The 17372-nt window shown below is 41.8% G+C and overlaps 1 protein-coding gene across 6 annotated transcripts in view; it reads left to right on the top strand.

The window, feature by feature from the left end:
• The window catches only part of FAT1 (FAT atypical cadherin 1), a 302956-nt gene that overhangs the window by 275169 nt on the left and 10415 nt on the right, over positions 1-17372 (top strand). For 4 of the 6 annotated variants that reach the window (XM_040334417.1, XM_040334441.1, XM_040334433.1 and 1 more), the window contains exons 24-26: positions 3807-3917; positions 7323-7957; positions 9754-9888. In XM_040334417.1, coding sequence (XP_040190351.1) covers positions 3807-3917; positions 7323-7957; positions 9754-9888 — 881 coding nt within the window. Of the gene's footprint in view, positions 1-3806; positions 3918-7322; positions 7958-9753; positions 9889-12450; positions 12759-17372 lie in introns of those variants that run through there. The other 2 variants (XR_005745015.1, XM_040334452.1) reach the window with 2 other exon arrangements.

Genomic DNA, 17372 nt, shown 5'->3' with positions numbered 1-17372 from the left:
ATGTGGGTAGATTATAGGTATAAACATCCAAACCCTTTTTAGATTTTCCATTTATAAACTAAAGCCCAAAAAAAACAATACGTTTATGTTTACATCTGAACTCCAGGCAAAAAATGTTAAATACATAGATGAGAGCTGTTTTACCTGCCATAGGATTTGTATTACTGTCCATAACACAGGGAATAAGAGCGGACTTGTCTCCGCCGCAGTTCAGTAACACTTATCAGTCTTGTGCTTCTTTCCACCTATAACTGGACATGGAAAAAGGAGCAGCAGACCGATGAGCTCATCTCTTTGTCATGCTGCTCTTTCCTCCTATCAGTATATATTGTGCACTGCACCACAACTCCTTGACTCGTTGTGCTGTTTCTTTTTTTCCCCCCCAATATGAATGTTGTACAGCCTGGTATTGCTAGAGGCTGATACCAGTTTAAATTCAGATATTTTCACTGCTCCCATTTAAAAAAATATATTTAATTCTGTATTAGTTGATGCAATGCTGCATTAAAGAAGTATATCTAAAGCTATTTTGGCTATATTTCTCCTATGGATCACAGGAGTAAAATTCATTCTACACTCCTGTGACCTGTGTTCAGCCAACAGCTGACTAAAGCCTGCTGTCAGCCGACGTCACTGAGCCAGTCCAGATTCCTACTTTACAGTCGGGATTGACTCAGATACCTGGATCGGCAGCTGGCTCAGTCTCTCAGCATTCAGCACTCATAGTCTGAGCCAGCCCCACCCACCCTCTCCTCAGCCCAGCACTCCAGTGAGCGCTGGAAGGGCAGAGCAGAGAACCCATCATGGCTCTCTGCTCAGAACAGAGGGGGAGAACTGAGCAATCAGCGATGTTTGATCGCTCATTTTTAAGTGTAGAGCTGGTGGGGGACAGATGCAGCTGGGATTGGCGCTGCAGCCATATAGGATGAGTTTGAATTTTTTATTTTTTTGCTATTCCCATACTTATCTTTTAATTTGTGTCTTTTAAATCTGCCTAGAGTTCAGCTATAAGGCCCAATTCTAGCCAAAATGTGTTTTTCGTTTTGAATAGAGCAGGGAAGGGAAGGATTATATCTTCTGTTTTTATTGCTGCTTTCGAACCCCACTTTCCCTCCACTCCAACACTATGAAAAGAAATACGTAGAGTGTCTGTCATCAGGCCAGAAAGGAACAAATGCCAATAAAAAGTCTCAAGGGGTCTAAAGCAGCTTTAATAAATATATATTTGTGTGTTGCTATTTTTTTCTTGGAAAGATTTCCCATTACGTCCTGTCCTTCTGATACCCTGCACAGGACGTAAGGGGTAATCTCCCCAACAGGAGTTCAGAAAGCAATAAACGCACAAAAGCTTTAAACCTTTCCCACCATCCAGAAAAAAATATTGCTGCATTAAGGCTTTATTCTTTAAAAATGTTGTTACTAAATATGAATGGGACTTGCTGAACAGAGCTGTTCCTATTGATTGACTCCATCCCAAACAACAAAGTTAATTCTCAGCCAGTGTTACTTGTTCTGTAGCACCTTGCCTAGCATGGAAATCATTGAGCATTAACAGAACTGGATTAACTAAATAAAATAATTGTAGGGCAGTAAAAGCAGAAAAACGGTTCCACTGCTCAACTGTAGTATGGGATTACCCATTTACTGCACATAGCAGAAGAACTGGGAATGATTTTTCTGCTGCGAATATGTTCTACAAAGGATGTGGACTCTGTTGACCTGCCAAGCTCCTGCTGATATTGTGATTACACTACATTAAACAGACTGTGACTACTTGATTTAATCAGTGGTATGTAGTAGACCTTAACAACCAATTACGGTTCAGTATTTGTGGTCAAGAGGGAAAGCTGATTATAGGGTTTACTGAACAGAATTGCTCTTTGGACTTTTTACTTTAGAGAAAATGTGATACCTGTTTTTATACAATTGACATAGATCAGTTAAGAATGTAAGCCGTGTTAGATAAGCGTGTTCATAAAGTTCACCTAAAAATTTAAATTTCAGTTTAGTTAGATGTCATTGGTTTAAACACCCACTGACTTTCAACAAAACAAATAAACTAATAATAATAATATAAAGTTGCTGTCACATACCTGCAGCATGCCCATAAACTTTGCCCCTGTGGGCTCTTATGTTTCCAGGTAATGTTGGAACGTTCTTTAACCTCCTGCCCCCCCCACCCACTTGTTCACCCTTGCACATGCACATGTTGGCTCATCACTAAGATGGACTGACTCAGTGACCAGTAGGGAGGGGCAGACATAGCCATAGCGGCAACGCTTTGGGAAATTTCTAGGTGGCTTTGTACATGCATTCGCTTTTTAATTAATTGAGTAAAAAAAATTCTAGCAGAGTATCTGTTTGCCTCTTTAAGACTCAGTCAGCTTATCACAGACAGAAATATTAGTGAATATAATAATTTTTCCTGGTCATTGTATATCTAGTAGTACCGTAGTTAGTCACCTTTGACTGGACTTGTTCTGTGATGTGACAGATCTTTCATAATTTATCCAAGCCACTTTTCCAGCTCTAGTATGTGTCCGGAACTTACCCCAGCACGTATTGCCATTTCCATTATATGTGGAAGACAGATGGTGTTGAAGGCCCAAGAATTCACACCTTCAGCCATGTGAATTGAATGATTAACACCCATGCAGAGTTCCTGACACCACAGGAGGGGATTATGTAACAAGAACAGGGTGGTTCCATACCTTCCACCCCTTTCATTCTGTTACTGGACAATTTTCATCTGTCTTGACACATTCGGCTATGACTGGATTAAGGTGACCTGTGTTAGTATAAATGCTCTGGGGTATGTTCCTGACATCCAGAACTGGAGATTTGTTAAGGATAAGCTACAAAATGTCTTCAACATTACAGACAATTTAACTGAATGTGAATAACTGCTACTAGCTACCCCAGATAGACTTGTTCTGCTTCTACCGTAGTGGTGAGGATCAAGGGTTTGGACCTCCTATGGAAATGACAAAATATTGTATAGGCAAAATTCCATTAAAGGGGTCAGTTGAAGTAAAGGAAAGACTAAACACAGGGACACACTACATGGGTAGATGAGGATACAGAGTGGAGGATAAAGGGTCTTACGGGGGACCCTGGAAATGAAGAATAGGAAGACACTGGAGAAGGACAAACAAACCAGAGATTTGATATTTCAAAAACACATAAGATATTATCACACACATTTCTGTAACAGCGTTTTTTAATGTACTCACTAGATTTCAGTGTCCATGTTTACATGCATGTAACTATGTTGATGCCCTGTGGCTCCTGTCACAACTAAAAAATATCAGCACCATCTATATCTGACATAATACACCTGCCACCAGAGCGGTTACATTTATGTTAGTGCATGATGAGGCACCAATAAGTATATTACATATGTGTTACCTGCATCCACTGTTTCCGGGGTGGGATTGAACCTGGCACGATATTGCCACTTGTAGAAACTAATAGGCCTGATTAAACCTAATGTATCAATTTTTGAGTGAACAGGATTTTTATTTTAGGTAATTTTATATAAATTTTATCAACACGCCTCCCAACCCTGAAAAGCTCAGTTCATGTCACATTCATGGTCAGCTCCCAATCTTCAACTATTTTAGACAATCCATACTCATGTTCTATTAAAACTGCAATATCCGGGGTTATGTTATCAATAAAAATTGGACACGAGAAGAATATGTGATAAAAATAAGTGTGTCAGCCTAAACAATTAAATGCAATTCTTTAACTGACTCATAGATGTGTATTTAAATAATCATCTCAATATAATAATCCTGTTGCAGATGTCAATTAGGACCATACTGTAAAGACAATCCCTGTAAGAACAGCGGGAAATGCATTGACAGCTTGGATGGCCCGGTGTGCGAATGTGAATCTGGTTACCATGGAGAAAGGTATCTCCTCCTTCATTCATTGTATCACTTTGATAGCTAATAACAATTAAGTTATTTGAACGATTATAGCTAATTTGTTTGTGAAAGACTTATACATTTACATTTTGTTAACCCAGCCTGTACCTCATTAACAGTGTTATCTTTATAAGCACTACATTTTTTTTTTTTTTTAAAAACACATTTATAAAGGAAACTCGAAAGCTTGAAATCCTGGATGTTAAACATAGGGATATCTTCACTACACTCCAATGGCGAATGGATGAGCAGCCACACGCCTGACTCGATTTTGGAAGTCCCTGTACCACTGCTGGAACATAGCGTTGTGTACTGTATGCTATGTACAGTTCATGCAGAGCTGACAGCACCTGCATTTTTAGTGGTCCAAATAAACTATTTAAGTAACACAAAACATGGAGTTAGGCTTTAAATTATCACATTGTGCCCTACACTTTCATATCTTTCCTGCCTTAGTTCCATTTTAGCTAAGTTCCGAGTTATACCTGTAGAAAGGATGCTTGGTGATAAATTGGCAAAAATAGGAAATTTATTGTGTTTCACCACAGTAAGCAGATTCAGAATTAAAGTCCAGGTACATAGAGCAATACGGGCATAGGGGCATTAGCAATTAGAAACTATAAAATGACAGCAAAGTAGCAAAAGGATTACAAAAAACCCAAAGAGAGAGAGCGCTGATCGGAGTGTTCAGGGGGGGGGGGGGGGGTATTGGGGGATGTCCCCCTGTCAGAACATAATAGCTCATCGGGGGGTGATTGCTGGACCTTGCATGGTTAGTACAGTGGCTCCCGACTTGAGCTGTCAGGTTTATTTCTTTGTGCAAACCAGTGGCGGAATTATCATGGTCGCAGCAGTCGCACTCGCGACTGGGCCCTTGATTTCCGCTACTGTAGGGGGGCCCGCTACTGCTACCGGGAGATAGCACACTGATCAATGGGGCACAGTCTCCGCGGGCATACTACAAGGCTCCGCCCATTCTCTCCGCCCTCAGTCACGGGCACAGTCCCCATCGCACTCCGCCCATCCTCCCCGCCGCACTGACACTTGCACAATCCCCACTCCGCCTATGCTCTCCGCCCGCTCGGATCATCCTCCCCACCCGCACTCACAGGCACACTACAATGTTTCAGCCCGCTCCGCTCATCTTCCCCGCCCTAACTCGTGGCCATACTGTCAAATCTCTGCCCATTCTCCCCGCCCTCACTCACGGGCACACTGCAAGTTCCCGCCCGCTCTGCTCATCTTCCCCGCCCTCACTCATGGCCATACTGTCAAGTCTCCGCCCATCCTCCCGTCCTCACTCACGGGCACACTGCAAGTACCCGCCCGCTCTGCCAATCCTCTCCGTCTGCACTCGTGGGTACTCACAGGCCCCGCCCATCCTCTCTGCCCGGCCAAGCAAATTATAGCATGGAGGGGGGAACCAAGTGATCTGTGAGCGATCTGCAAGTAAGTGGCACCGATATCAACATTGCTACTATTTCCCCAACACTATCACTGCTGCCACTGCTGCCCCCCACCAACATTACTGCCACTGATAGCCCCCACCACCACTATCGTCACTGATACGCCGCCCCCCCCCCCCACCACCACTATCGCCACTGATACCCCCCCACCACCACTACCAACACTGATAGCCCCCACCACCACTATCGCCACTGATACCCCCACCACCACTACCAACACTGATAGCCCCCACCACCACTATCGCCACTGATAGCCCCCACCACCACTATCGCCACTGATACCCCCCCCACCACCACTACCAACACTGATAGCCCCCACCACCACTATCAACACTGATACCCCCCCACCACCACTACCAACACTGATAGCCCCCACCACCACTATCGCCACTGATACCCCCCCACCACCACTACCAACACTGATACCCCCCACCACCGATACCCCCCACCACCACTACTGATACCCCTCCACTGCCGCTTATACCCCACCACACCACCACTAGTGTGACTGATACACCCCCCACACCACCACTGATAACACCCCCCACACCACCACTAGTGCCACTGATAACACCCCCCACACAACCCCACCACCGATACCCCCCACACCACCACCACCACTGCTGCCACTGATCCACACCACCACCACTGCTGCCACTGATCCACACCACCACCACTGCTGCCACTGATCCACACCACCACCACTGCTGCCACTGATCCACACCACCACCACTGCTGCCACTGATCCACACCACCACCACCACCACTGCTGCCACTGATCCACACCACCACCACTGCTGCCACTGATCCACACCACCACCACTGCTGCTGCCACTAAACCACCCCCTCCACACCACACCACTATGACCACTGCTGTCACTGATCCCATCCAGAAACCACCATCCCTGCCACTGATCCCACCCCCCCACCACTGCCACTCATTCCATCCAATCCCCCCTTCCACTACCACTCATCCCATCCCATCTTCCCCAACCACCACCCTCACCACTGATCCCATCCTCCCACCACCGCTGTCACTCATTTCATCCAATGCACCCCAACCACCACCCTTGCCACTCACCCCAGGGGCATAAATACAGGGGTCACAACTGCAATGGCGCACATGTTGCCCCTGTACACCTGGATGGGGGGGGGGCATATAGAGGAACAAATCCCGTCTATTTTTCTCCTGCAAATGCTAAAAGCCTGCTTTTCCTCCTACCCCTCCCACAGGCATTCAGTTGCTGCAGGAGGAAAATGGAGGGGATTTGTTTCTCCATATGCTTCCCCCACTGCCCCTCCTATCCAGGTCCTGCTGCCCCAGAGACCAGGGGGGGCCCTTCATGGTTTCTTGCACCGGGGCCCTGAAGGTTCTAGTTACGCCTCTGGTGCAAACCATGGGGTTGCAGGAAAAAAACTGTAGTGTGTACCAGGCTTTAGGGTGAAGTGAAAGCAGCAGACAAATACATGCATAGCAAAATCCAGGAGACAGTCTGGAGAAAGATCAGAGTAGCAGCAAATTAGTAAACAGAGTTACCAAAACACCATAAAGAACCTATATGCTCAGGCAGCACTCCATGTAGAATTTATGTTTTCCCCTTGGTAGGCTTGTGCTACATAGGAATAGTACACATAGCCAAAGAACAAATAATGACAGCAGCTGAGCTGGCCTTGGCGAGGCAGATGTCTGGGGTATCTGTCTGCTTACAATTGTCTAATTTCCTATAATTGATAATTGATTTCAGTTATCAGATGCCATACTCATTGACTTGTGCTAGTTATCATGGTGCCCATCTTGTTTTATATGTTAGAACTGTAACTGACCTGTGGTAACACACAGTACAGTATTATAGATAATATGCAATTGAAAACATATGGAGTAGATATTAGTGATGGGTTTAACACAGATTTTTTGCTGTTACAGATGCCTGAATGATGTTGATGAATGCACAGATAACCCATGCCCCAACAATGCCCTATGTGAAAACACCTATGGCTCTTACACTTGTAACTGCAGCAATGGTTATGGTGGGAAACTTTGCACAGATTTTGCCCTCAATAAGTACGTTTCAACCTCCTGGAACATTGGCTTAGCAGAGGTCATTGGGATCATCGTCTTCATAGCAGGCATCTTCTGTCTGGTTGTAATTTTTGTTGTTTGCCGAATAGTGTCCAGTAAGAAGAAGAAGAAGAGACAGCAGGAATCAGAGGACAAACACTCTGGGGTATCTTCTGCATTTTTACAAAGGCCATTCCTGGATCCCAAAGTGAACAAGAATATCTATTCCGATATCCCTCCACAGGTGCCTGTCCGCCCCATATCCTACACTCCAAGCATTCCAAGTGACTCCAGAAATAACTTGGACCGAAACTCCTTTGAAGGATCCACCATTCCAGAACACCCTGAGTTTAGCACTTTCAATCCAGACTCTGTGCATGGACATAGGAAACCTGTAGCAGTCTGTAGCGTTGCTCCAAACCTGCCACCTCCACCTCCATCTAACTCCCCCTCCGATAGTGACTCAATCCAAAAGCCGAGTTGGGATTTTGACTATGATGGTAAGTTTTTTGTTTTTAATATAACACTGCTAAACAAATATCATCTTACTTTTAATTGTAACAGTAAGAATACAAGCTGACTGCTCCAGAACTATTAAATGTATATATTTCCCAAGCTTTCTCTAAGGCATCTTAGCCTTAGAGAAACACCCCTATCGTTTTCAGCCAAGGAAGCTGCCATCTTTGCTTCTGTTTAATCTACAGCTACCATGATGGTGCACATGTGATCAGTTATGACACCAGCCATTGGATGGTTTGACAGTTTGGTTGAGAGCACAACCAATGGGAGTGTGCAGGAAATTAAACTTTTTTTAAACTGGTAAATGGATGGGTTTACTTCCGCTTTAAGAATCAGACTGAATACAGACCTTGTAATCTGCATACTTGTTCTGGGTCAGTTTACTACTGCATCATCATGATAACCAGTCAACTAGTGCTTTCGAACAGATACAACAGCAATGGTTACCTCCATACTTCCTTGGTACATTATTACATTAATTGCACAGTGCATGAGTTGCAGCCGCTGATCACAAATGTTTTCCAAGTTGTGCGTTCGACAGAAGTCAATCTAACGACATATTGATTGAAATTCAGCCAGTCTCTGCTTAACTGGATGAATTTCGATTCATCTATATCTAGATGTATTCCATCCCCACTTGGGAATGGGCTAGGTATCCAACACAACAGAAGTATTTGTTAACAACGGCGGTTGGCTGGCTTTCTGTATAGCTAAGGATTGTATGGTAACTGTTCATAGCAAACAGAATCGAATAAATGTGCTTAAAACAGGTGATGATGGTTAAAACCCCCAGATTATGTCAGTGTGCCCTTGGGAATGTTTTTTGCTCAACTTTGCTTGAAGGGAAACTTCAATGATTGAGGGTCATTTTCAGTATTTTTTTTTTTTATGTTTTTGTACTATTCTTTTTTTTACACATATGTATTGAAGAGTGCAGCAATGATATTGGTGTCGCTGAGCATTATAGATTTTTTTTTTTTTAAAGAGAAGAGCAGAGCTGATAGTTTTCAGACTCACTGTAAGTTAAAATCTGTAAAACCCTATCTGATCAGTACAAGCAGGGGAAAAGAGAAGCAAGGGACTCCTCTAGCTGATTCACTAGCTTGAGCTATTGAGCTCTGTAGGGAAAAACATGTTTTCAGTAAAGCAATTAAAATAGATAAACATGTAAAATTATAGAGCTGCAATTGTTGGTTGAATACAAAATACTTTTATATAACGCCATATTTTGCAAAAAAATATGAAATGATATGAAAACATTATACCTATTCTTTAAAAAGAGAAGTAAACACAGGGGTTTTCAGCCAAACACTTTTGTAGGATTATGTATGTTGGTAGAAAGAAGAGTGCTCATTGGCTGGATAGTTGCCTAGTACACCAATGTAAAGAGGGATACTTGGGGATATTTTTACAATCACTGTGTACACACGTTTTCAATACTACATTGTTGATGCTTAATTTTGTAGAAATCACCACATACTCATGTGTAATAATATGCAGCGTTCATCAGAGGACGGTCACATGCTATTCAGCATGTGTAATCTTTACAAATCATTAAAGTCCTTTTTTTGTTTCTTGGAGGTTGATGATTGCACATTGTCGTTTCAATTATTTCATTTCAAACCGTCTCCATGATTGTAACATTCAAACGCATTTCACTACCATTTTTCTTGAACTGAGAAGCTACCGTCTGTCCTTTTGGGAAATGATCAAAGCTATATCTTGTTAATTGAGTGTCCTTAACATTTTGACATTAAATCTTCTTTTTCGCTTACAGCTAAGGTTGATCTTGACCCATGTCTTTCAAAGAAGTCCCTGGATGAAAAGCCTTGTCATCTTTACAATCCGCGCGAAAGCATGTCTGAAATTCAGTCTCTTAGTTCCTTCCAATCAGAGTCTTGTGATGATAATGGTATGTATAGACAGGGATATTCATTCACAGATATAAATTGATTGGTATACTGGTGTCAGGGTCTCTAGTGATGATTTGCTAGACATGATAAAATCCACAAATGCAGAAATTGATTCTTAGCTAGGAAATAAATTAACAAGTTCTCTTTTTACTATGTCAGTATTCAAAATATAAGTTACAAAATTAACATTGTACACAAATGACAATTATGTGTAGACTGTAATTAGTGTTGTTCGCCATTATTTGTTGCTCTGCTGTCAGTTTATTTAGAACGCCTTCCTGATGAAATATGATAAACAGGGATGACTTTCACATAACTCTCATACTTTGATGGGACAGTGATGAGCAGTTATCAATTTCTCTTGCAGGACTGCCAGCAATTAAAGTCTGATTAATTGCATTATGTACATGCTTTGCAATGGGAACCAAGGGATAATATAAAGTAACAATGTGATGGCGTAATATTTATTGCTTACAGGATGACTGCTGAAGGTTGTGGAACCTATATGCTACTCAATCAGATCTTTGCGTGTTTCTGTATCAGTCCAAAAATTTGCTATTCCAGTTTTTTCCCGACTATAAAAGAAGATGTAAAGGCTTAGTTACCAATGAAAGTACACACTAAAGGGTCGATGTTTAAACAAAAATTGCTGTGTGAATGGCTCCAGTATGAATAATCTCTGTAAATTGTGTAAATTGTTTACTTCCTATGATCTTCAACTCCATTAAGTGGCCATAAGGCAGTATTTTTCTGAGGGATATTTCAGGACAATACTGCGTTATTATTATTGTTATAATACAGTATTTATATTGTGTCAACAGTTTGCGCAGCACTTTACAACATGAAGGCAGACAGTACAGTTACAATATTGCTATTGGATGGAGCTGACAATCACAGGAAGTAAACATATTGCACAAATTACGGGATTAGTATTGTGATGGCTGTGCGAATGCCTGAGACAGTCACACAGCAAAGTTTTATAAATAGACTCCTACATAAAGGACTGTCTTGGTATCAATCAGAGTTTTTTTAGGAGTGTTAAAAAATGTGTTGAACTTCAGATGCAATGGAAACAAAGGTGTAAGCCATTTTATTAACTATTTATTCATTACCTATTACACCCTAGATCTCTCCCCTGGCCTCCAATGCACAGACAAAGAGAGATCTGATTGGCTGCTTCACTGGCTGGTAATGAGCCAGTAAATGTCACACAGTGGGAGGAACAACATTGGTTCCTCTCACTGTATACCTGGAGCTGAATGCCACCAGTCACATCCTTACGGGGCTCCCTGGTCACTCTTGAGAGCCCGGTAAAGGCTACATGCACACCTGCAAATGGGCCTGACACTGATTTCCCAAGTCTGCTTCCAGGGCAGATCACTTGCAGCCAATCACTGCATGACCAATTAAATGTGAGTGGCTGCAAATAGCTGTGAGATGTGGGCCTCTCCCAGCTAATCTTCGGGAACCCCCACTGGGGTTCTTACATGAAATCGGTGTCAGGCCCATTTGCAGGAGTGCATGTGGCCTTAAAGGGGCTGCTATCAATCTATCCAATCAGGACACGACACACCAGCTAGAGCTGGTGTGCACGTTCCTGGCCAGGAAAAGATCGGGGTCAGGTAAGTAAAACAGGGGCTCAGGGGGGCTGCAGCACCACAGAAGGTTTTTCACCTTAATGCATAGAATACATTAAGGTGAAAAACCATGATGGTTTACAACCCCTTTAACAGACCCATCATAGAAAAATACATGTTCTATAAGTTACTGATTTAGGATTTTTTTTCTACAGGCAGGTATGACTATTTAGGGGTATTTAAAGCTTAAACCTTTTGTATTAGAGAATTTTCCTTAACTGCAGAAGTTTCCAGTGCCCACCAAAACTGAATGGCCACATTTAAAATACTAACTTTGTCATGTTTATTCAAGGAAGTGGAGCTGGATAATTTTACAACAGCCACTTTTCATAAAACATATGCAGGATAGTAACTATACTTTTACTAAAGCATTACACCGACTGTAGTATTTATGGTTGCGTTATAGGTCTGCTTTAATATTTGATGCGTTTAGGTCATTTTAGTAAAAAGCTTTCATCTTTTCTCTATGGCTTTCAGAACTAATAACTCCATAGTATTAATTAATTTGTATTTGGTTCTATAAACATGTGCTTAGAAAAATGTTGTTTTACTGCACTTCAAAATGCGCAATATATTGCTGATTTACAGTTAGCTCCTAAAAAAAAGTGCTTATACCTTAGCTCTCCTGTGAACAAGCTACTTGTCTTGATTAGTGGTTAATTAAACCTCCTTGTCGAGGTTAAATGCTGGCAACACAACAACAGATGCAACATCATTCCTCGTTTCCCTTCATATGGAGCTGACTGTTAATCATGCGCTAATGCTCACTGTGCTTCACCAATCGCAGGCTGAACTGTAGAATTAAACATGACACATTTACAGCGTTTCCTGTTTTACATGGTCAGCAAAATATGTTTTGATTTCTGAGTCTCTTGTAAAGGGTTTTTGTCTCCTTCCTTTTTTTCTCTCATGCTGCGGCCGCAGTTCCTATATGGATCAAATCACCTATGAGCGAAAGCAGAGTTTGAAAAGGGGCTCATTGTAAGTTTGAAGGAATTTGTAATAAAGGAAGTCGCATTGAACTAAACCTCATTTACTAAAATTTACTATCTTTAGTTTGTCCTATTGAATATCTGGGCCTATACTTCTAAATAGGGCAGCTTAAGAGATTCTGTACTTAGTTGTGTATTATTAGGCACTGTGTGAGAACTGTTGGTATCACATCCTTAAGAGCCCATTCACACAGGGGCAACACGACTTCTAGCACGACTTTGGGAGGCAACTTGGACACGTATGAATCATCAGGCAACTTACAAGGCAACTTCAAGTTGCCTCCAGGACAGTACAAGGCAACTTCAAGTCGCCTCCAGGACAGGAGGCTTTCCAGTGGCCAATCAAACAACAATCAGCTCTGTGGGAGGGAAGGGGAGGGAGGGGTTTGCCTGAGAAATGTATGTTATCTTCCCGTATTGTTGCTTCAGTTAAGACAGTGATCCGACTTCTGAGGCGACTTCCATTGAAATCAATGGGTACAAGTTGCCTACAAGTTGCCTAGAAGTCGGATTGAAGTAGTACAGGAACCTTTTCTGAAGTCGGAGCAACTTCAGTAGTGTACATTAAGACGGCTCCCATTCACTTCCATTCATTTTCTCGACCGTGCGACTTGGGGCGACTTGAAGTCGGATCCCAGGTCGCCCCAGTGTGAACCGGCTCTTAGAGAAATTTGTTTTCAATGGTGGATACAGGTGTCAGTACGCAACACTTTGCTCAGTATTGAATGCAGCTTGAGCCAATGCATCCAGCACAGAGTGCAGTTTCAGTGACAGTTAATATCTTTGTTCAGGCGGGTATCCATATGAGCAATGATCATGTGATTATAGACATTGGCTACATAGATCGAGGTGATTGTCAGAGATGGATCGAACTTTGGCCGGTTCAGCAGGGACCGCACAAATTTCAACCCACATGTAGCTGTTGGAAAACATCTGTCGATCAGCAGCTGCAGTTAATCGGTTGCAGCTGCTGATCAGAGTATTCTAACAGCAGAGAATCCCGCTGTCAGAATACAATATTCTGGTAGGGCAATCATTTCTCCATCCACCTTGTTTACGTGAATGGAGGCTGAACTGGCTGAACAAAAAAACAAAACAAGAAAAAACATAATTTAAAGTGGTTGTAAAGGCACAAGGTATTTTACATTCATGCATTCAATGCATGAAGGTAAAAAAAAACTTCTGTGTGCAACAGCCCCACCTAATACTTACCTGAGCCCCCTCTAGATTCAGCGATGTCCACGAAAGCTGTGGCTCTCCAGAGACTCGCACTCCTAATTGGCTTTTGGCAGCAGCAAGAGCCATTGGCTCTTCAATCACGTCAAGTCAATCAAGAGACAGGGGCCGGGTTGGAACTACGGCTTTGTGCGTGAATGGTCACACAAAGCCACAGCCCAGGCGCCCGCCTGCTTGGGGGCACCCGGCAGGAGGGATGGGCTAGGAGCATCAGCGTGGGACCTGAGAAGAGGAGAATATGGGCTGCTCTGTGCAAAACCAACTGCACAGAGCAGGTAAATGTTTGTTATTTTAGAAAGAAAAAGAAACATCTTTAATATCGCTTTAAGGCCAGCTTTAAGATATCGGCGTCACAAGGGACCCTTGGGGCTTGAAAGTTACCTCCAGGTTCCTGTCTCTGCTGAAAATAACACAAGCAGCTTAAAGACAATTTAAAGTCATCCAGAGTTCTTGCCTGTGTTAGTTCTTTAATTGATTTACTTTGGCTGCTGCTTTTATTCTCTCTATTTATCTCTCACTTCTAGAATTTATTCCAGATCCCAGAGCGTTATAGATTTTCACATCATTTACTCATACTTAATGTGAATGTAGATTTACACAGAGATTTCAACAATATACATCACCTTGACAAGCAGGAACATTGTTTTTGATGTTCCAGGAAAATAAATGAGCTGACATTGCAATTGATTTGCTTTCTATAAAAATGCAACTTCCTTTATTATGTTTCATTCAACTGGGTTTCATATTTTGTACATGTTCCATATTGTGTAATTGTGTTTGCCGCTGTTGTGGTTTGTGTTTGTGTACTCATTCTCAACCAATGCCACGGAATTTAGTAGAAAATCATAGCTAAATAAAAAAATCTCCTACACCACATTATAGTAACTGATACAATATATATGCTTCAATAATATGATGCCACGTGAGTGCCATATTTCTGTGATGGCAGAAGAGACCAGTCTTCGCCTTCTAAAATAGCAGTAAGTAAATGATAAACTGGAAAACTATGAGTAATCCCAAGTACAAAAATAAATGACTTATTCTTATTTGGTGTATAGCTGGTCCCCAGGTGTCCCAGGCCATAAATCTAGAGCAGGGGTCTACAAACTTTCTAAACAAAGGGCCAGTTTACTGTTCTACAGATTTAATGGGGGCCAGACTGTGGCCATCAGGTTTATAAAAGGGAATAAACAATGCCCCATCTTTGGTGTCAGTGGGAGGAATCATGCCCCATCATTGGTGTCATTAAGCCCCATTGCTGGTGTCATTGGGAGGAATTGTACCCCATCATTGGTGTTACTGGGTCGAATTAGGTCCCATTGTTGGTATCAGTGTCTAAAAATAGTGCTCCAAGGGCCAGATTAAAGCAAGCAAAGGGCCCCATCTGGCCCCCGGGCCGCAGTTTGAAGACCACTGATCTAGAGTGTTCAAAGTCAAGGCCTTAGTTCGAGGTTAATCAAGTCCAGCACAGTGTCAGTAAGTTTTCATGTACTCAGGATGTTTGAAAACCTCTTCTGAACGCTGGAAGCTTGACAGCTAGTAACCAACGGGTAAAAATCTCAGTTTTGACACTTACATGCCACGTTTATGAGCATTTTTGTTTAGAAGCGTTTTTGGATATCAGGGTATAGACTGATACACAACTTTGTTATGTATTTTTCTAATATGCATTTTTGGCTATTAGCCCTCAAGAAAGAGGAGAGATTTTTAGTACAGTTTGAATCAGGCCTCGTACACACGACCGAGGTTCTCGGAAAAAAACAGCAAGAAACTTGCTGGGATTTTTTTTCTTTGCAGAGGAAACCGGTCGTGTGTACATTTTTCGATGAGGAAACTGTCGAGGATCCCGTCGAGCCAAAAAGAGAGCATGTCTTCTTTTTCCTCGACGGGAATGGAGAAACTTGCCTTGTCGAGTTCCTCGACAGCCTAACAAGGAACTCGACGAGGAAAACGATGTGTTTCGCCCGTCGAGTTCCTCGGGCGTGTGTACGAGGCTTCAGAGAGAAACCGTTTGATACCTCCCTATGTAAAGAAATGCGTCCTGTCCTTTTTTTTTTTTTGGACTGATAATAGATGAAAAAAAAGATTTATATTTCAGTTTCTGCCATTGTGTATTGGATTCCATATGCATGCTGTGTATTTTTAAATGTCATTGTGAGTACATGAATGTCATTTGATATATTTCATTTAGATTAGTCCGTGCTCCAACACTTACTTTATTTCCATTGTGATCATTTGTCATGCTTGTTCACACATTTTTTTTTTTATCAGATTGCAATTATTAGTAACACCAGCAAAAATGAAATGTTTAATTCCTTTGTCATTCTTTTCTTTATATGACATAACCCAACCAGCTGTATTGGATCAGTTTTACCTAGCATGTTTGAAAGTAACACTGGACCTCAATTGCATTACACATAAAGGACTGTTTGTATTGCTATATGGTAACCAAAGAGAATCAAACGCTTTCTGGCAAGTTGTAGAATGTCAGTTTGGTTGCTGGCAGGCAATGCAGACAGTTCTTATGTAACACATTTTCATAAACATAAAACTGCTTGTGCTGTTTGAACTTGAAGTCTTTGAAAGGAAGTCGTAAGAGGTTTAATAGCCATTGGATTTTCTATAATAGAAAAGCAGGAAACAAATAACAGTATGTGCTGCCCACAGTAACCCGTGAGACTGCAACAATCATTATTCTACTGAAAACAGGAAAATTAAAGAGTAACTCCACTTTAATTGAGAAAAAAAAAAACATTCCCCTCTGGGTGATCAGTGTACATTGCAAGGATTTTAACAAACTTTGCTGCAGATTCCTACCTGTTTCTGCTCTAAAGAAAAAGCTGTTTGATTGATTATGTCAACGTGCAGAGTGATTCAGAATGGGGGTGATGTTTTCATTCTCAATCAGCTGATGCACTTGTTTTAATGAGGGAATTTTCAGTGTCTGCATCCCTTTAGAAGTGATTAACCATTTTGGAGAATTTTACCAAAAATTGCTTTTTTTGCTGCAGAGGATGCCTGAAATCTGACTTGTATCTTAGTACAGACTTTTGGGAAAAACAGTGAGCCAATCACACAAGTAGGAAATTACATTTCTATGGTTGCCATACTCCAGCTTGCCATATTGCATTGAATTTTACAGAAAATGGCAGCTCTGTAGATTGAAAAGTAAAAGTATTTTTTTTTATAACATTCAATTACAGTATGGCTTGTGTATCAGTTGTATATGCCATATTATTAATATAATTATTATTATTTTTATTCCCCCCCCCCCACAAAAGTGGAGTTACCCTTTAAACAATCTTACACACATTATGTACACTATTGGTTGATTTACTAAAGGCAAATTGACTGTGCACTTTGCAAGAGCAGTTGCCCCAGAGCTTAGTAAATGAGCAGAAGCTCTGCTGACTTCCATATACAATCATGTGCAACCAAAATGTATTTTTTTTCCTTGGATCGGGGAATCTCTGTCCTCTGTTTCTTTCCCTGTCTCAAAAGTGAGACATCAAGGGTCTGTTTAGGTCCCTGATATTGCACCAACGGGGCTCCTAAAAAAAAATACAATACAATAAAAAATAATATCGTACAAATAATTGTAAAAAAACTATAAAAAAA

The sequence above is a fragment of the Rana temporaria genome, chromosome 1 (assembly GCF_905171775.1).
Source record: "Rana temporaria chromosome 1, aRanTem1.1, whole genome shotgun sequence".
Classification (NCBI taxonomy): Eukaryota; Metazoa; Chordata; class Amphibia; order Anura; family Ranidae; genus Rana; species Rana temporaria.
Note: the sequence above shows the minus strand (reverse complement) of the source record. Positions and strands in the feature narration are given on the sequence as shown.